General features: G+C 39.7%; 1 protein-coding gene across 3 annotated transcripts in view; it reads right to left on the bottom strand.

Moving 5' to 3' along the window:
* Positions 1-21,831, bottom strand: part of ENOX1 (ecto-NOX disulfide-thiol exchanger 1) — a 359,470-nt gene that overhangs the window by 131,589 nt on the left and 206,050 nt on the right. For 2 of the 3 annotated variants that reach the window (XM_053936182.1, XM_053936183.1), the window contains exons 4-5: positions 5,219-5,353; positions 4,229-4,366 (exon numbers count right to left, since the gene is read on the bottom strand). In XM_053936182.1, the coding sequence (XP_053792157.1) occupies positions 4,229-4,366; positions 5,219-5,228 (148 nt within the window). In that variant the 5' untranslated portion in view covers positions 5,229-5,353. The remainder of the gene's footprint in view (positions 1-4,228; positions 4,367-5,218; positions 5,354-21,831) is intronic. The other variant, XM_053936184.1, reaches the window with a different exon arrangement.

Here is a 21,831-nt window from a genome sequence, read left to right as displayed (position 1 = left end):
GAGGTTTTAGTTCACAGAAAAATGAACTACAAACTAACCTTCCCCTCTTACCTGACCCTTTTTCTCAGAGTCTCAAAGCATAGAAAACAGCAATTTTAAGGCCTGGATAATTCAAAAGCAGTTTAACAGATTTCCTTCAACTTTTCCAGATCTTTTTTTCCTCTGGGCTAAAAGCAACCATGAGAAAATTCAGCCTAAAAGGTACATTTTTTTAAGAAATTATAACCTGCTGAAAGGGGAAATTTAGACTGAAAATACTTTTCACCCATAACTATTCCACATTAATCTTTAACACTTTAGCTAATGTTTTATTAAACTACAGTTTATTGTATGAATTATGTATATATAATTTATAAATGCATATAGTAGTGTACATGCAGTGCATCAGCCAAATACATGGAAAAAGTAAGCTTTCTGAATAACTGTAAGTTATAAGCATAATATATGTCAACACATGAGAGATATTATTGAACTATTAACAGGAACCCATCTTTATAAATGAAAGGTTCTGACATTTGCCCAGATCAAAAATCCAATTTTACAGCACTGGGAGATAAGGAATTAAACAGAGTGCAGATATCACCTAAACTTGTATTAGAAGGTTAGTAGTGCTTAAAATTGATTAGTTACCATGATCAGAGAGCTGTCATCCCAGGCTGAGAGAATAGTATTGGCCAGATGTTGCGGAAGCTTCATTTTAGCAAACTCTTCAGCTAGACAAGAGTTTCACAGATTGCAAACTGGGGAGCATTACTGTTACAAGGCAGGCATCCCAATGGGTTACACAGCAGCGAATCTAAGAACTGCTTGGGAGAAAAAAGTCTTGAGAAACCTCTAAAAAGACTTAGTTCATATGGACTCTATACATATGAGAACAAAAATGCCCTGCAGAGCAATCAGGAACTGGTCAGTCTGGGGAAGGAAAGCCCATGAATGCATAAGTCCTTTGAGCACTGACAGACCAGAGGACTAAGACGTGTCAGGATACAGGTGGATACTACAGACCACATTTCAGACTATGGCAGGATATGTAAAGATCACAGTCTCTCCAAGTTTAATCTAAAGTACTCATTGCTTTCCTAGCTATCAACAAGGCTGGGGACAAAAAAACAAAACAAAAAAAAAAAAAAACCCAACCCCCCCCCCAAAAAACAAAAAAAACAAAAAAAAAAACAAAACAAAAAAAACAAAAAAACAAAAAAAAAAAAAAAAAAAAAAAACCAAAAAAAGAGAATAACATAAAATTTTAAAGATGGACAAATAGTTAGCACAGGGACATGGTTTCATCCCAGAGAAATGTAACAGATGACAGTAGCAAAAGCAGTATGTGACTGCTGACAAAGCTGACTTCATTACTAGGATTAATAGCAAAAAAATGAAAAAGCCAGCAATAGCTAGGGCGTAGTTAGATATTTGGTTGAATATAATGATGCAAACCCTCACTGAACACAGATACAGTAAATATATTAGAGCAAAAAAATCTGTAAGTATTTCCATGGCAAACTGAAGTTTTGCTATTATGGATCTGCAATAAAGAAAATGTGTCCAAAACTTATGAATCTTAGGGAAATATAATGAAGCATCAAAGCACCTATTTACCTTGAAAATACAAAGGAGTCTAAAACAAAGAAAAACAAAAGGAAAGGAAAGAAAATAAGTTATTCTGTACCTGTAGAGAAATCAGGCAGCACTTCAGTAATTAATATTTATTACTTATAGCACGTTCCATACATTGAAAATGCTGAACAAACATGAACTGACTTGTACAGCATCTTTACAATATGTGATACACATAATTATGGAAATTACAGCAGGGGGCTGTCAGTGGTATAAGATACTGGAGATCCTCCCTTGTGGGGAAAAGCACTGCACCTGAGATGAGGCTGCCATGTAGGGATTGCACTGCACACCTGAGGACAAAACTTACACTGGAACTGAAGAGACAGAATAGAGCAAGACAGAAAGGCAGGGCAAACTTCCATAGCATATGTAACTAAGATGATTATAAATGAAAGCAGCAGAATGTGATTTTGACATGTGACTATTTTCAGGTTGGAGGTAATCGCGTTCAAGTTGAGCACAACATCTGCAGGCAAATCTCCACTGGAAAACGGAAAAAGTTGTTTCCTCATCAACACACAGAACCATTAAATATTCTGAGTTGGAAGAGACTCACAATGATCAAGTTCAGCTCCTAACTCCACATGGTACAAATTATAGCATGTATTCAAGAGTGTTGTCAAAATACTTCTTGAACAGGCCACAACCACATCCCTGAGTAGGTTGTTCCAGTGCTTGACCACTCTCACAGAGAAGAACTTCTTCCTAATAACAAATTTGAACATCCCCTGATGCAGCTTTAAATCATTCCCTCACATCCTATCACTGGACACCAGAGAGGAGAGATCAGCATCACCCTCTGCACTCACTTTCATTAGGATGTTGTAGACAGCAACTCCTCAGCCTCCTCTTCTCTAAGCTGGGCAAACCTAGTATCCAGAGCTGCTCCTCACAAGCCTTGCCCTCTAGTCCCTTTCATCATCTTTGTTGCCTTCCCTTGAACATGCTCATCACTCTCATATTTTTCATACGACTCTTACAACACACAGCTGTCATGGTGAAACTGCACCAAAGTTGAGAAAAGTGGGATAAATGCTTATTTTGAGTGGTTAGTTACATCACGCCTAATGTGACCCTTTTGGCCACCAGGACACATTATTGACTGATTCTGAGCTTCTCATCAACAAAACCCAGCAGATTCTTTCTGCAAGGTTGCACTCCAACCTCTTCTCTCCCAGTCCACTCATACATCCAGGATTACATAGTCGCAGGTGCAGAATGTGGCATTTGTCCTGATTAACCATCACACAGTTGGGTAATCGGCCAGCCCTGTAATCTATCCAGACTCCCTATTAGGCCAATCTACCCACTAGAGAAGCAACAGCTTCTCTTTTGTTTAGTATCATCAGTAAACTTAGTATGGACCCAGCTTCTGCATCCAAGTCGTTGACAGAAGCATTGAAGAGAATTGGATCCAAAGGAGTGGATGGCTTTGCTTGTTTCTTTTAATCAGGAGCATGGGGTTAAAGCTAGAGATCACCAATCAGTTCACAGCCTCCACCGGCTCAGTTCTCTGCTTGAGACTGATTTGTTATAAATCAGCTTTCTTGCAGCTTAGTGTACCCGCCTGTAAAACAGGTAATTCGGAGCCAGACCATCAGCTGTGAACTGGCACAGCTCCGCTCAGTTCCCAGTGTCAGGAGGGGGCATATTTGGCCAAAATTAATCATCAGGCATCCCTGGTGAGGCAAGGAGAGTGATTTACATCATGACCTGGCTCACTGCATCCATGTCTACGTGGAGAGACGCAGACATGACAGGATGCTGCTCTGATACAGATATTACACAGCTCTTCTTAAGCTGAAGTGGCAGTGCAGCTTCCAGAGGGAATCTGTCATATGCCTAGCACATGGCTTATGTCTACAGGGCACCCACCCCTATATAAATAATTCTTCTCTACATCACAGGAGAAAAGAAGTTTTAATGTTTCCAGCTAATTGGGCCTCTACTGTTGACAATAAAGTCTGCTATGTCCAGTCTTATCTGTAAAATATTGCCAGTTTCAAAATACTGTTTTTGTGAGTATTACAGTAAGTGATCCCTTGCAACACTCTCCCAAGCTATGATTGGAAAGTAAGTGACAAAGTCTAACAAGAACAATATCTTGACATTCAATTTTATGGAACCAGTCAGAAAGTAAATAAGCACACACCTGACAGGAAAGCTTCACTAATATCAACTGAGCATATGAACTGGACAGGCTTCATGATTTTCTGCCCAATTAACACAACTCCAAAATCTCCAGTCAAGAGTTCTTAGCCCAGGGTATTCCTTGGCAGAACCTCAAGACATCCTGCTTGAACAGAGAAACAAAAACAAATGTTCCTCTTACATGACTTGCCTCCTAGTCTTGACCCAGCATAAAGATTGATGGCTTAGCTGTTCAATTTGCCCTGAGAGTTTTAGTTTTTCACATGGTTAAAATATAATATGGATTACATAGCTACGACAATAAGAGACTAATATACAGTATGAGATATTAATCATAGGTGATGTTTTCAGAACATAAAAATATAATATCCTCAGAAAACATTCCATATATTTTTCAAAGGACACGAAGAATTCATGACTGATAGGAGCGATGTTTTTAAAAAAGGAAAAATCTTACCTGTCACAAGCTGTTGTCCTGCTAGTCCTACTGGAACCATCCCCAGGTTATTCATAGCTGTAGCCCAAGCTGTGGGATCAGTGACTGACATGTTAAGCTGCGTGGTATCTATAGCTATACTTCCCAAACCATCAGCTGCTGCAAGAAAGTAAACATGCTGTAAGTAGAAAAGCTAATGCACCACAATTTTTAACCAAATCTTTCAGTGAGAATGAGGTATCACAACCACTGTTTATTTTGGGTTTGTTTTGTTTCTTAATTATGATTCACCTTTAGATTATTGATAATAGTTCTTGGTATACTATAATAGAGCATAAAGTCATTGGAAACATTCAACAGATGTAAAATGGTGCAAAGAAAAGAGAAAACTATTTCACCAGTCAAGAAGTAGAACAGGCTGTGCAGTCACTATCCCTGGCACCTTTCAAGACTCAATTTCGTAAAGCCCTGAACAGCTGATCTGACCCTATCTCTGGCCCTGCTTTAAACAGGAGGTTGGATTGGGGACCATCTGAGGCCTCTCCCAACCTGAATAAATTGCCCTGCAACACTTTGCTAGAACTTAAAGATAGTTGTGGAACTTGCCTGAAACCTGTGAGAACCAAACAGACCCCCAAAAAAGAACTGTTTTCCATAAGATGCAATTTTTTATTTTGTAAAAGATTTAAGAATACATTATGCCCTAACTAAAAAGAGAACAAACAAATTCCATTCACTATAGCAAATACCAAGTTTTGTTCTAAAACCAAAAGAGAAATATCATAAGTATGGTCAAAACAGACTGAGCCCATGTATGGTCTTCCTTTGATGGGGGGGTGTGGGTGAGGTAGTTAAGGGATGCCACCTTAACTGAAAACTGAATATACTTTGATACTGAAACACCAGACACAAGATGTGATCACACATTTTTCTTCTCTCCTCCCCAGTCACACCTCAAATCAGCTCTTTCCAGTTATTTTCTTACGGCCTTTGCAGACCTGAGATATTTACCAGCAGCCATTGCTTTTCCCTGGATCCTTTTTCTTCTGCTTGACTTCTTCAGTTAGGAATAATTACCTACTGTATTAGCAGCATCTTGAGATGGGATATCACCAAGCACAGGGCCCTCACACAGCTCATTAGGCTCTGAAAGAAAAAAGATGGAAATAACTCCAAGTGCCAGAGTCAGAACACAACAAAGGACCAACGTCTGGGAAGCACTCGAATCTCCTGCCCACTCCCTCTGGATCAGCAGCCCCAGCCTCTGTGCACACATTTCACAGCCTCTGTAGAGGCATTCCAGCAAACACTCCTCCTCACCTGCTGAACAAACAGTACCACGTATGAACCTGTCAGGCCACTGAAAAGCCCTTCACAAATTAGGTCTTATCAGTAGCTACACAGCCTCCTCGGCATGAAGGCATCGGCTGAAAGAACATATTAAGGGATGAATATGATTTTTTCTTTTTTTAACTATTAACAATTAACTGGTGCTACAAGTTTCAAGGAAACAGTAGTCTGTAATGAGATGGAAAGAGGAAAGAAAATATTGTGCAATGACTTACAGAATGGAGCCTGCAGAGATGTGGAAAGAAAACCTAACGAAGCTGAGGAAGATGCCTGCTCCTTAACTAACACTGCACCCTTGGCTCACAGAGGTTACTTAGCTCAAAGCAAAAGTGCAGTATCTGTTTCTAGCTAAAACACATAGCTCTCATCAGGTGTCTGTCAGGCCATGAATTTTACATAAGGGCAACTTATTGCTGTTGCTGTCATTGCTTGGGAGGCTCACCACGTTAGCGCATCGCTCATGGGAAAGGAGGCTGAACAGGTGACACGTAAGAGGTGTGAGCCAGGTCTGTGAGCTCCCAGCACTTTCGGCAGCAGCAGAAAACACTGGGCTGAGGATGATCACATACAGAAGCCCAAGCTACTCTCTGTGCACCAGGTACCTGGGACTGTGGGTTAAGGAGGGCCACATTCATTTTTTTTGGCTTTCCAGTAGCCTAAGGGGTCTGATCCAGGGTGTTGGGTACCAGGGGCCAGCAAGTGACCAGAAGCTTACAAGTGTTCAGGGAGGTTATTAGCACTGTGTAGGTGAATCTTGGTGACTTGTTCAGCCCTAGAATAGCTGTGCTGACTTTAAGAAACTACTTGAAAGACCATAATTAGGTGGTTTCCAACATGTAGACCCTAAGGACTCATCTGTAGAAAAGACACAATTAACATAATTACACTATATTTTAGTTTAGTACCTCCCACACTTTTCTTTTTTTTTTCATTTGATGTGCATAAAGTATGAGCCAGAAAGTTTAATCTTTTAGTTTCATGGCACTGTACACATCATTTCATAGGAACATGACCAAATCAATGGCTGTAAAAGTGAAGGAGTCAGGCTCAGACAATGGTCCACATTTTTTTGTATGTTGTAATTTACAAATAACCAATACACTAGGCTAAAAAGCATTTTGTTCAAATCTACAGTGTGTCTACTTAAAAGTCAATATTTATCAACTCTTAATATTTGAATTTGCAATTCCAATTCTTATTTGATCTCCGCTATTCATTATACATAACATAAAATATTTTTATCATAAAATTAGCTTTTAAATAACATCTATAAACAGCAAACAAACACTGAATGGAAATCTTCTGCAGGGGATGCGACTAACATAAGGCAAGGCAGCCAAGATTTATGTCAAGTTTTTAAAAACTGGGTGTCTCCTATTCAGCTCTTTAAACTTGTACTTAGCCCTTTCCACTGAGGCTATAAACTTCTGACCACAAACATCTGTTTTGAGGTTAGGGATGGCTGAATTACTCCTTGTCAATAAGTTATTTCTTACACAGTACAGCCCTCCTTGCTCTTTATGAATCACTGCCAAATCAATCCCAATTTACAAGTATGTGCTGAATAGCCCAGATGAGAGTGGTTCACCTCTTTCCCTGAGCAGCAGCCTTGTTGCCTTGATGAAGAAAGGAGCATTTAAAAACCAATGGTGATGAAATGTCTTTCATACCTTGCTGTGTGCTACTTGCTTGTCCCCATAATGCATCACCATGGCTAATGGGGAGGAAGGAGGTACTGCCCCATGGTTTTGGGGCAAAGGCATCTGAGATAGGCATGGATTGCTGGGATAAGAGGAAGAAAATGGGTGTTGGACTCTCTCTGCCATCCCCCTTGCCCACGTTTTACTGTTTGGTGAAGTGTGTACCAGGTGACAACTCTGGTGCTGAACGCTACACACTCTTCTGCCCAAGCCCACACTGCAGTTGCCCCACTTCTGTCAGAAATGCAGGATCAGACCTCCGTCTACTGGGAATGACTTTTTGGTCTTTTCCTTCTGACATGTTCACATATTTCAAATTTTGGTCTACTTTCATGAATTATCTACAAGTATTTGTTAAAGTCGTTGCAGAGGAAGAAGAATATAACACCATGAATATGAACGAAAGCATAATCAGTAGGTTGATTTGGTGAAACTCATGGTGTACTGTACCACCAGGTCTGCCCAATATGCCAAGGAAGTCTTTGCTCAAAACACACTCTCGTAGCCCACCCTGGCTCTGGGCAGCTTTTCTTTCTCTCTGACCACCAGGTTTACTGTTTCATCAAAAGTACCTGGATACAGTGCAGGGTGAACCAGGGGAAAAGCCATAAAAGAGAACGTGAGGAGCCTAAAGTGGAACTAGTTCTATCTAACCAAGAACTGCTGCAGGCTATTTTGTCAGTGGAAGAGAGCTGAATAACAAGCATAAACGAACCTATGAACGCTGAATAATTTGCAGTAAGCTGTAGGCAGAACTAATGCTCCATCCTGAAGGACACAGACTGTAGAAACTAGCTCTTTTAAAAAGAAAAATACTAATTGTGAACATCCCTTCTAGTGACAACTCAGTGGTTACATTAAGACAGAGCAACATAATATGGCTAAAATAGTCTCACAGGCATTACATACCTGATTTAGACTCAAACATTAGCTTTTGTTTAAAAAGCTAATTCTGAAAATTTGTATAGAGAAGGTTTCATTAATGCTTAAAATAAAATCAGCTTTGGGCAAATTTCAGCATTTCTTTGTGTAGCTCAGACGCTGCACTATTATACCCTTCATGACACTGGAAATAAAACAAGCAAGGAAAACAAACAAACCCACTGTCTAATGTCATGTAAAAAGCAAAATCCTAAGTTTGATGAGGAATACTTCTACTAGCAAAGATTCTTGCTTTCTTAATAATAAATTTAATCACCGTTACTGGTTAAACAGGCAAGAAAGTGTAAGCTTATGCAGGGATCTTGTGTAACCTGAGCAGACATTAACCAGCACCACTTCACTGACATCACACCTTTAGAGAGCATTCCTGATTTACAATTCACTAATACTCCTCTGGACATTAATGACCTGAAGATATATGTAAAAGAAATCTGTTTTTATAAACACTTGTGCATGGTAGTAGCCCTATTTCAGGGGAGTAACTTCAGAAGCAAATAAAGCCATAATCCTGATTTACAGGAGAAAATGTAAAAAATATTCTGGGGCCTGCTATTCTTTGATGTTTGGGAGAGGCAGGGACATTCATAAAAACTTCCTGATTTGAGAACTTCTGATTAACAAAATTTTGATGCCAAGCATTTTGTAAAGCGATTTCACATTATACTTTTTTGGTGCTCTCTCTTTTTGCAGACATGATGCAAGTACCAATCCTTGGACGGTGAATTGCAAGAGACATTTAGACTTCTTTCAGACAGGTTGTCAGAAAGATAAAGCACCCTCAAGTCCATACCAATGAGCACTTCTCAGTCATAGCAGTCATAGCAGATTGTACTTAGTGCACATATTTTATACCAGGCAATTAAATGCAGTTACCCAAATGAATATAGAAGTCGGTTATATATTGTGCATCAATTATCACAGGCAATGAATGCCATGAGACAAAGAAATTAACATAACATAAAACTAATTCAATAACAGCAGATTGTGAAGTTAAAATCCTACCCTTTAGATATCCATAACACCACAATGAGTTACAACACAGAGTGAAGCTGATTAAATGCACCACTGTAACAAGGCTCTGTGGAATGCCCGGGTCAGCAGCCAGCCCTGGGATGCAAGGAGGAGGTTCTCTGCCCAACTCTGACACCGACCTGCTGAGTGACCTTAAGTCATTTCAGCTCTTTGTCTAATTTTTGCGACCATTAAATCTTTCAAGGAAAAAAAAAATATGCCATCAACCTTTTGAAACCTGGGAGTACAAGTCACAAAGTCATTAAATGCTATTGGTGCTGGTTCTTGAGGAAACACAGATAGAAAGGAACATTGTGGAATCTTGTGAACTGTTATACCTAGGCGAGTTTTCCTGTTCTTAAAAGAACAGCAATTTCCAAATGTTTGTTACTATTCACTGTGATTCACAGGACAGTGGTCATTAGGTTGGTCACACTTCACCTGACCTGCCAAAGTACAGTTCATTTATCAGGCTACCACCAGCTGTCTTCTAAAATATATCAAGTGTTTTGTACTGATTCTTCCCAGTGTTTTTGTTTCTCCAGCTGCATCCAGGACTCCCAGTAAAGAAGGGAAAATAGAAAGAAAAGCTAGACAAGGATATGCTCTAAGTCGCTGTTCATTTCTTTCTGACCATCTTACAATGAAGAAGAAAAATGGGACTAACAACAATGAAAATGATATTTTTGCGCCATAGCCATCCTACCTGGGCTACATGAAAAAAAAAGCATCTCCAATGTGATTCCAAAGATGGCTTTTAGAAATATTTTTGATATTATTGAATATGCAGTGTTACAAGAAGAGGCATTATTTCCCATGGCTAATGGTATGTTAACACCTAGAAAATGTCACCTAAATTCAGAAATTCAAAACAAATTGAAGGAAAACATATTTCTTGCAACAATTTGCAAAAATGCATTTACTATAGCAAGTAAAAAATTACATCAGGTACCAAGGCTTTTTTGGAACAAAATCTTTTTTTCTGGGAGGGGATCCTAACTTATGCATCTACTATGCTTCATCTCCCTGCAGCTCTACTGCAAAGACCAGCTGGTTTCCAGCATCTCCAGAGTCACCCTGTTTACGTGGATTTTTCTGCCACATCTCCCTCTTACAGGAGGCCTTGGAAAGTAAAGATTAATTCTGCAGGAACCAGCACTTTCCTTAAGAAAAGAGTTTCATTAGGCATAAGCTAGGGAAGATAAGCTCCCTTAGAGCCTAAATAAGAGCTCTGGTTTTGTGTTCACTCACATAATCGTTCCAATTTTTTGTCTTGTGAATGGTTTAAAACACCTTTGTTCATTCTAGATTATGCCACTAAAACACTACATTGTCATCTTATAAACTCATAAAATATGTGCTGGTGCATTAAGTCATTTCACTTAACTATGTAAACCAAATATGTAGGTTTTCCCATGATTGCAAGGGATCCTTTCCACCAACTTTCACCGAAAAAACAGTTAATGAGTAAATCATGTCCATACTGATAGGACTAAGACAACTTAGAGAAAAATCACAATATTACAGTTATAACACAATAAAACACTTTCCCTCTGTTTTTAACAAAGGCAATTTTTACAAAACATATTTTCTGGAAGAACTGCTCATTTGAGATGCTGCATTACTTAAATCCACTGTCCTACCATGTCTTGAAGATAACACATGGCACACAAAGGCCAGACTTCCCTTGGAAAGCAGAACACTGCAAGATTTCAACAGAGAAAGAAAAATAAAACAGAAATCTCCAAGATAAACAGGTATTCTCTGGTGATGCTCCTTGAAAGGTCACTTGGTAATATTTCATGGTAAATCCCAGACTTCGCTGGCATCTCAGAGCAAAGCCTTAACAGGTTACAAATGTGCTTTTTGTTTTGCATGTATTTTAGCAGCTGCAGTCTGATTATGCTGAAGTCTATAAATAACAGAATCTGGAGGCACATTAAGCAAAGCATTATAGAAGTCCAGCTTACTTACTGAAAAAGCATATGCAGTTCCAAAATCATCTGGAATAGGAAAAAAAAAAAGCCATATTGCTGGCTAGCAATGCAGCACAGCCTTGATAAAAACAGGTCTGATTATTCCTTGAACACAAAACACTGTTGTGAATTGATGATTGCATCTCTGTTTTTCACCCTGCCAAAATGGCTTGCAATTGTGACTCACTTGCTTCCCATTTAAAAGAACAGCGACTTACTGACTAAATTAGGACAATCCTTTCTTTTAATGCTGCATTTTTACTTCATTTATATTTAACAACAACAAATATTCTGAAATGTTTTAATTATTTACAGCAGTATTTTAATAGCAAACCTTCTATCACACTACTTTCTACTAAAGGCCAGTGATCATTTTAGAAACATGACATCCCACACCACTGTATTTCAGACAAAAGGGGAAGCATTCGAAGAAGATTTTGAACAAAGACATTCAGCAACTTAATTGAAAGGCTGAATACTGAAATGAGAAGTGCTGGAATGCCTTCTTGATGCCATAAAGTACCTGAGGGAGTCATATGGGCTACACATGCTATTTCTTATCTTTTTGGGCTTGAGAGAATACCTATATAAATGCACCACACCTATCAAATATCTTCTCTCACTCACTGTACCACACACAATATTCTTGCTTCACGTCTACTAAACCTACATCAAGCTGAGATACAAAGGGTTGTTTGGTTGAGTGTTTTTAAAGAAAAACTCAGACAAAAGGGGAAAAAAAGAGACCAAAGCAAGCCAGGACACGCTTCCAGAATGAGTATTTTATCTTGCTGGCTAACCTAAAGTGAAATCATTCCCACGTCACCTCCTGAAAAAATGAACAGCTTGACAGGTAATCCCTGTCTGTGGCAGAGCCCCAGGGACTGTATCATACAGACCACCAGAGGCAGGGGTGCCTTCATATTGAATTTCCAAAAGAACACAGACTGCTGTCTCCTAGTCCCAGAAGACCAGGATACAGCTGAGTTTCACATGGTAACATTATGTATGGAAAGTCTATTTTAAGTAACTTTTTAGAAGTTTCTAAAGTGCATTCATTATCATTTTTCTTCTCCTTCAAAGTCTGTATAATTGAACTCCTGGAGTTAAGGCAGCCTGTCTTTTCAGGGAGACATTCATTGGGGGGAAAAAACCCCAAACCTGTCAGTCAAACTATTTTCATATTTTTCACACTTTTATCATTGGGTCAAACTATGGCAAGAGGTGACACACATCTAAGTGTCCTTTGTTAAGTGCAAGGGTGATCTGCAGAGCACTTTTTGCAGAATATTAAAGCAATCTAAAGTCATATTGATCAAAATTTTATGCAATACCATCAAGTATTCTCACAGTGATGGCTGTTCAGTGAAAATCTGGAAAAGAGATTTAGTCTTGTTTTGTTTGTTTTAATTGAAGGTTTCTGGTGATAAATTTTGCTTAAGAGAAAAACCCACTATTTCTTCTATCAGCTTACATGTGTCCTCACTCTGAAAGCTGCCATCCCCTTTTAGCACATCACACTCAGGATATTTTCTCCAGCTACAAGCTCTAAATTGACAGTGTGCTCCCTGGGCTCATTTATCTTGCAATCCTTCCATCCCTCTTAGTATACCTCCTGTTCTCCATTTACCTCATAACAGTTTTTCTTGCTTTTCTTTGCAGTATTTTGTTTCCATCCGTTGACTCCACACTCCCCCTACAACATAGGCACATTTCTTGCCTTAATCTGCCATGGGCAATTCTCTCACCCAAATATCTCTTCACAGCCAAGATGTTACTGTTTGTTACACTTTGCTCTTGTATTAGGGAAGGCAGGGAGTCACCTCACCTAAATTCTGCCGATGTAGACATCTATGCTTGAGCTTTCTTACTGTTGTCATTGCTAACAGGGAGAACCAGATGCTTCTGCCAGCCTGTTTCAGACACCTACCTTGCCAGGCAGTGAAGCTCACCTTGGAGGTGCACATCTCACTCCCCTGGCTGAAAGTCTACGCTGAAGTTTTGGATATGAACATCTGTTTTGTCAGACACCCATGGGATGAGATGAGCTGGGCTGAGCAAACTGTGCCTTGGGAGCTCAGTTGTCACTCTGCTACCTGCATGCCATATGAATCCCAGCAAGACACTCAGTCCTGAGGGACTTGGCTCCCACTCCTGTCCTTTGCCTGATAACTCTGGCACAGTGAGCTGCAGGAGAACAGAAAGCACGACTCAGTTTGCAATAGCTCTTGAGAATCTCCTCAGATATAGATACATACAAATTAGAGAGAGAGAGATGGTTGTCTTTCTGATTATTTTTCTGCCCATCCCCAGTGAATATGCCAACATATAACTATTAGTGTTTGACAGCAGGAGCTGCCCACTCTAACACATTTCCAACAACTGTGATGCCCTATTATCTGTCTTTTCTCTGGAGGGAAAATTCATCCTGGACCTTTTCTTTCTGCTTCCAAATGATGAATCACATTTCCTCAGCCCCATTTCTTTACCAGACACGAAACTTTCTTGCTCCTTGTAACTCCCATTTTAAAGATCTGTGTAAATCACACACACCTCTGGGCTATAACAGTCACCTGTTTCTGCCCACCAGCCTTGCCAAGGCTGCTCCTGGCTTTCTTCATCATACCTGCCATATTTGGGGACAGCATCTGTTTTTGAAGCAAAGTGAGGACAGCGACAGGGAGTTTCCCTCTGTCCTTTCTGATTTACAAGGTAGTTTGCCGTAGATAAATGAGGGAAACGATGAATATTTTCCACCTCCCACAGGACGAAGCAGAGCTTCCAGGGTCTTTGAGCTACCGCATACCCATTAGCTTTCCTCAGAGGCTGAATTAAGTTGCTAAGCAGAGCCAGGAATTTTGCCTGTTTTCTAAACAGTTGTTTATGGGATCACTAGCAAGTTACATAAATTTAGGATTATCACATACTCTGTGGGCAGTGAGGGAGAAGCAATTCCACAGTTAACAAGAGGTCAGATCAGGAAAACAGCAGCTACTATTTGTGCTTCAACTATGATCAGGCAACAAAAATTATTTTGATGCTTCTGCCTTGTAACAAGCGGTCAGGGGGTCAGGATGGAGAAGGCTAGAGCTGCAGATCAGGGTGAATCTAATGATGCTAAAAGCCCTCCTTCCCTCCAGGTGGTCCTGCCATACCTTTACCTAGTCAACAATCCTTCCACTCCCCTTTCCCTAAAACTGTCTTCTTGTATGCACATTTATTTTCTTCAATTTCAGTTACAATTTTTCAGGGCAGGAAATCATGTCGATTTTCCCTCAGGCAGGGCTAAAACCTACTGGAAATGTGGCATTCCTTGTGTAATTGGACTGATGCTGGTTTTAGCCAGGTGCCTTCCAGGCAGGAATATCAGCAAGGCAGCACTGCTCTAAAACACAGAGACAAGGCCACCCCCTTGGCAGGCTTCTGCATAGCCCCTTGTGCAGCCAGGCTTTCATCCCATTTGAGGCTTTTAAGGTGCCACTGTGTTGTAAAACTAGGAATAATGATGATTGTAGCATCCTTCTTTCTCCTCGTGCAGCCCTTCCACCTCTTTCACGTAGTTAGTAATCCTGTCATCCATCCATTTTTCGAAGTGTTGCACATTTGTTTGTCTTTTTTAATTTGAATTATAAGCTCTTCAGGGCAGAGAATTTGCCTTTATCTGTGTTGGTAAAGTAGAATGTCACTTTACTGCACTATATAAATGTTCCCTAATAAGAAGGGCAATAACAAGAATAATGTATTTATTTACCGTAATACAGTATTTCTAGCCTTCAAGATACAATCAGAAACAATCCAAAGTCAACAAGAAGACCAAAATATTTGCAGAACCTTTAACCATGAAGTGGAAGGCATGAAGCCACTTTGTGAAACTTTGGTAAATTAGTTAATTATAGTCATAAATAGCAGTAAAGATCCTTGCAAATGGACCCACTGGAAAATATAAAGCAGAACATAACCAGTGTAAACCAGCAAAGAACTGCTCCACATGTGTATTATAAGGGTCACAAATGGCCTCCTAGTTACTTTTTAAACAAATGCAATGTTAATACTTTCGCTGTGACATTATGAATAAAGCATTTGGCCTGTAGCTATGAATATGGTATGTCAAAGCTTTTGACTTGTTTGTTTATATTGTCATCCAGAAGATTTATGTACCATGCTCTCCTTGAGTCAATCTTGACTCAACCCTTGAACATGCAGAGGACACGGCCTATGTAGAGGGCTCTGGGGGGCAGCAGCTTCCATCAGCTTCCCCAGTGTAACTGGATGGTCACTACTCACTACCCTCCCTACAGCAGCACAGCACTCTTCTGGCACACAGGAGGAGAACAGAGTGCCAGGGTCAGTGTCCAGGCCTCTCTGGCACCATCTCTGCTCGTGCTGTTAATGGTTTCTTTGTTCTTTAAAGCTCTGAGGTATCAAATTAATCAAAATAACGGCAATGATGCAAGAGATTAAACTGACAGGAGAATGAACTGCCCTTGTTTATCCAGGTGATACTACAGGAAGTGCAAAGCAGATACATGTAGAGGACAAAGCCCTGTCCTTGGAATTTATGGTCTGAATGGAAAATGCTTTGTGAGACCACTATATTTCTGTCTAAAATATATGGTTTAATTTAGGAGTGCCTGAGTGACCCTAGCAGCTTCTGATATATAAGTGGTCAGGTTAAATGACCTCTATGTACTTTCTTGCCTGAAGCTCAGGGAATGGCAAGTGGAGCATTTTGAATGGGTCCCATTTGTTATTCTTTTAATTGCCTACTAATATTTCTTTTGGTGTGAAAGACTTAATAGAGCCCTTCTGCCTCCAAATGTCTTCCAAACTATCCAAATTGCAATTCAGTCAAAACAAATACAGGTCTCCAGTTCTCTAGAAATGAAAAAGAAACTTGACAGGGATCCAGGAGATTCCTGTTCCTCATACACCTCTGCAACACACCTTTGGCAAGTAATTTAAACCTTCATCCCCCACCCATGAAATGGTGTGATTATACTTTCTTTATCCCAGACTTTATTAATCTTGCCTAGTCAGGTTGTTCTCTGATAATGGGGTAGGTACAGCATCACAGGACCATGACCCAGGCCTGCAGTAAACACAGGATTGCATTTGGTTGAGGAATATTCTTTCCCCATAAAATTCAATACTAAAGTACAGTGGAATAAACAAAACAAACAAAAAAAAACAATTGTCATAATTTCCTATGGAATTACTGTTTATCTGAATGTGGAGAAAATAGCAAGTTTCCCTTAAAAGCACTTGCAATGAAATTCACACTCTGTCAGGTGTGAATTACAGCCTGTATCTCATCTTGTTCTATCTACAGCTCCTTTCATAGTCATGCATAGCACCAGCGTATAAAAATATTTCCTGCATGTGATCAAGCAAGTGTGGACACTTAAGATGCAGGCAAAATATGAAACTCAAAAAAAATTTAAAATGTTTACTGGTATCTTAAAAGAAAACTAAAAGTTTGTAATCATGCCATTTCTCAATCAGATAAGGTGAATTACAATTTTCCATGAGAACACAATTTAAATAAATCTAAGAAATATTTTGTTTAAGAAGTTGCAGAGAACTGAGGTAGCTAAAAATAAATGACAGAAAGAAATAACAATCCCAGGAACATGATTTTGTTGTGCAATCACAAATAGATCACTTAAATTAAGGCCAGATCATAATAGAGTTGCTCAGTGGAATAGCATGGGAAACAGGCTTTTCATCTTTTTTTTCCCCAGTGTTTTATGCAAGATCTTCTGATTGCATATGCTCTACGGCATCTAATAGATTACTTCAGACCAATATCTATACACCATAGTAAACTCTGCAGAAACCTGGTTTCATCTATACTCATCTTCAAAATAGTGAACTCCTCCCTGAGTCCCATGGGTTGGAGATACTGCAAAGTGCATCACTGGCACACCATGAAGCATCACTGAGTTTGGGAGGAGTCACCAGATGGAGTTGTAGTGCACTTTCATGTTATTTCAGGGTCCATATTTCAAGGTACAAACAAGACTTCAGCCTGGGTAGAAATTCAATGTTGTTAATCTTCTTTAGGACAACTGTGGCTTAGGGCAAGGAAGCGGCATATTTAGTTTAATTACATGGCCAGAAATGCCTGAGCTAGGCAATTCCCTCTTTAAAGTTGGCAATTTCCTTTCATTCACGAATAGTTTAAATGTCTTAATTGTTAAGCTATCTATACAAAGACTACACCTCAGGTTTACTACTGATTAGGTCTCCAAATGCTTATCAGTTGGTGAAGACTGGGTATCTGCCACAGTGCAGAAAGAGAAGCAATGATTTTCTGGATGATAAAACCTTTTTGGGGCACTAAAATTAAAAATCTGCTTGTTCAAATAGGGCCTGAACAAAACAGTGTTGTATGACTTCTCAGTGAATGAAAAGAAATGCTATACCTGCTATGAATGGCTACAGAACTTCTGAAGACTCTGCAGACAGGCCATCTGACTTTCCTGTCATGTCTGGCACAGGTTTTTGCACTTTACAGGATAAGGCAATCAAGCTTTGACCCTTAGCTTCCTCATAATCAACATTTGTGCTAGTAAATTCAGTTTAATTGGAATTCATTCATGTTTCTAAGGGGAGTTTAATGATGGAAAGATTCATGCTTCATCTCATCTCAGTGGTACTAAGATTCACGTATGCAAATCCATCACTGAGAATGGCCTGGCCTCTGTTGTCATTAATTGAAGCATATTAAGAGACTTAGCAGAAAAAAAAATCCAAATATGAAATGTCAAGAGACAGATCCATCTAGTTTCATATCCTGTAGTTATAATATACCTTAATTACTGTTAATTGGGAGATATTGTTCCTGGTGGAAGATCATCTGACATAGTTTCTGTTGGTGATTAAACATAGAACAGAATTCAATACATTTGTTGAATGTGGGATCTGTTTATTGTGACTGTACAATTCTGTCTAGAGTATCATTCCTGCTTCACAGCAAAACAAAAAATAGTCATAAGTCAAAAATATTTCGTTTGACTCATAATGCTTTAATATTCCCTGCTGCCTCCTTAAATTTTCTGCTGCTGGCCCCTTAGGATTCTAGCACATGTTGCTGCTCCCACTAAGGAGAGATACAAGGCTTCTCACTGGGCTTCAACTGAGCTACATCAGAGTCTAAATGAACAGCAGATACAGGAAAAGGCTGAGGGAAGACAAGTGCTACAGGAAATGACCTCTGTGAAAGAACAGTGAAGTTGGACAGATAATCAATGAAGACTTCAGTACCATTTGTGAAAGAGTAATCTTTGATTTATTGGAGGAGTGCTATTATCTGGAATCCTTTTCTCATACAGTGTAAAATACAAAAATTTACAAAAATTAGAAACTCAGGCTGAAGTCATGAGCTCAGCTTCTGCTGGTGTCAATACAGTTTGCTCACACTCATTGATCTATGGCTATATATGACCCTGAAATACGTTTTGATGGGCTGCCAGAGATCTTTGCTCATGCTTAGAATAGAAATGATGGGATTGGTTTTATCACTGAAAAGTAAGCAGTGCATATCTTCTGCCTGAAAAATAACCAAATTAACATTTGTGAAGTAATCTTATTTTTCTCAGTTACCAAAAAAAGGAAGAAAAGAAAAAAAACCCACCAGCATAATTAGCTAAACTACTTGTACTAGGAAAAGTCTTGGTTTTCACAAACTCTGTGCACACTGGTTTCCTAAATGCTTATTTACTCTGAACTGCAACAATTGTGATAAATCATTTGCTATTTACTCTTCAGTGCTGCTGTATGCTTTGGGCAAAGATTTTTTCTGTTCATTGTTTATTTATTTCTAATAGCAAAACCACTATTTTAACACATTTTTCCACTCCCAGTGATGGATTTTATCTTTGATATGTGATCCAGTTATTTAACTACCTCTCACTACATCTCCCATGAATTGTTTACACAGCAACTTGGCAGCAAAATTTGCATATCACAGGAAAGATCCCATTACATGCTCCCAGAGGTGCGGTTTCACGAGCTTTATCACTTTCTTGCACCTATGCACATCTCAGAAGCTGAGTGTCTGGTTAATCCAGAAAGGCACATCTTGGCTGCCAATACTAATTAAACATTAATGGTGCAGTTACAACATTTCCAGCTACTCAGAACCTATTTTCCCATTGTCTTTTAGACCAAATATAATACCCAAAAAAATATTTATCTTTTCGTATAAATTTTTCTGCCACAGGAAAATCACAGACCTTTACCTTTAATGCATTCTGTTCAGCTGTTGTAGACTTGACCTAAAATAATTAAACAGGGAACAAATGCACAAAGGAAAAAAGTTGGAGAGAAGGGAAACATGCTTAGAAGCAGAGGAACTGAACATACCATGGAAGAGCCAGAGAAGATGTGGAGCTGGATATGGTATTTGCTCTCCAGACTCTTATTTAGTGACTGACTGGGACAATGGCCCTAACTGCAGGCTTCATGGTGATGAAATGCTCATGTTTGGGTGTATTCCAGATTATTCTTCACCCATTGTATGAAACATTAAAAAATGACAGCAGTGTAACTTTCACTGAGAGGAGCACTTACTCCAAGAGCACTCTAGCAACATCAAAGCATACAATCACTAGGGATCAGGGCACAGGAATTAAAGGGAAGGCAGAACCGCAAGTCAAACACCAACGAATTTCCTTGCATAAAGCACTGCTGCCTCCAGATCTTTTCCCAGTACTCCCAGACAAACAGTACTGTGCCTTCAAACAGAGTTTTCCAATGCACATTTAGGGGGAACAAACATTGCAGGTACCAAATTTTGTTAACTTTGATTTTCCCTCTGAAAATCCACCTTGCAGTAAATGAAGTTTCAGAAATGCAAACTCTGTGTGAATTTGGAATTTGAGATCTAGAGTAGAATTATTAACAAAAATAAGGCACTTTTCAGAAAGTGCTTCATGCAAACCTAGTAACACCCCTCCAGCTGTGCAATAGCCAACCCAGCAATTTCTCTCTAGCAATAAGAAAAACCCACAAACTCCTCAACACCATAGAAGGTTTGAAGAGAGAGAAAGGGTTGATTCACTGACAAAACTAATGGGCTATTGAGTCAGCAGCCTTTGAGTCACAAAGTCAACCTCAGCGAACATTGATTGAAACTGGTCATATCTCAGAGCCCAAGATCACATTATATAGTGCAATAGCCAGCAGTCACAGTGACAGAGCAACAGGGAGATGAAGCACAGCTGTCTTCTCAAGTCCAAGTATAGCCTGGTGGGCAGGAAGGAAAATCAGAGCTGTTCCTGCCTGTTTAAAAGCGAGCATTTTGTTTTTGAGCCTGTCAGCATGTTTCTTTTTGAATGTATTATGTTCACTGACATGCCACCCTGACATTTTGTTTAGTAGTACAAAAAAACCCAAAACCTACAACAAGAGGTAAAGTTATGAAATCAAATATGATGTTTGCTGCATGTTAAAAGAAGTATTGCTTCCACAGAGACCTGGCAGCTCAAACAGCTGCAGCACAGTGGCAGTACATGAAAACCAAAAAATGGAACTGACCTGGGTTTCACGGTTCAAGCATGCCGTGGCAGGGATCCCGGCACGATTTCCAAATTCAAAGCTTGAATAAACACAGTTGTAGTTTCTTGAAGTGGATGCTTTTAATGAAGTCTGAAAAGGGTGAGAGAAAGGGCATATATTCCTGAAACCTATGTCTCTTAGGTAGAAATTCTGCCTGGAGAAGCCCAGCTCGTGACTGTTTGCTATTAAGACTGTTCAAGAGAGAGGGAGCGTCTTTGAGTTCACATACTTAATGCTCAGTGGTGTGTCTGCGGAGTGGCAGGAAATAAACAACAGTGAGGAGGGGTTAACCAGAGACCTGCTGGCTAAAATCTATATGCCTGGAAACAGAAGGGAGAGGGCTGCAAGGTCAGATACAGTTCAATGGTTTCTAATAGGGGGATCGGCCACAGAGCTACCAGGCACAGACACAGACACCTAGCAAAGGATGTACCTGTTTTCCATCTCCCCCTAAACCCAAAATAGCAGTTGTGCATCATGTCATGTCAGTTTTTCCAAACTGATATAAAACGTCCTAATCCCCAAATACAGTATCTCTAGAAAGCTATACAGTAAATAGAAGGAAAGGACAGAGAGATCAAATAAACCACCTATGCATGGTTCTCCATCACATCTAAAACTCCTAAATCACACCCTGAGATGTGTTCTCTAACTTATTTCCTAAGGCAGCTGTATACCTTATGAAATAATGTCCCCATTCTGCCATAACTGCATCAAGGGAACATCCACACAGATGGTCAGATGCAAGTAAAAATGTCTCTGAGCTTGATAGGAGATGGTAGAGGGAAAATCCCTTTATTTGGAGCCTATCTACCAGAATTTCACCACTGCACCAAGTCACAATTGACTCAGCAGGCAGGCAAGGGAAGTGCTTCGTGAAGCCACCAGCCATGTATGCAGAGGTATGGAGGTGGGCACAGAACACAGCATGTGTCAGAGAGTCCAGATGTGGGGATGGCTTAAGAGGAAGAGGGACAGCAGCTGCCCACTACGTGTGAAATGTGCAGAGGAAGAATGAGCTAAGCTATGCTTCCAAAGAGCTCCTTCTGCTACAAGATGCAAAGGATGCAGCAGACGTGTTCCA

This window comes from Vidua chalybeata, chromosome 2, assembly GCF_026979565.1.
Source record: "Vidua chalybeata isolate OUT-0048 chromosome 2, bVidCha1 merged haplotype, whole genome shotgun sequence".
NCBI lineage: Eukaryota > Metazoa > Chordata > Aves > Passeriformes > Viduidae > Vidua > Vidua chalybeata.
Note: the sequence above shows the minus strand (reverse complement) of the source record. Positions and strands in the feature narration are given on the sequence as shown.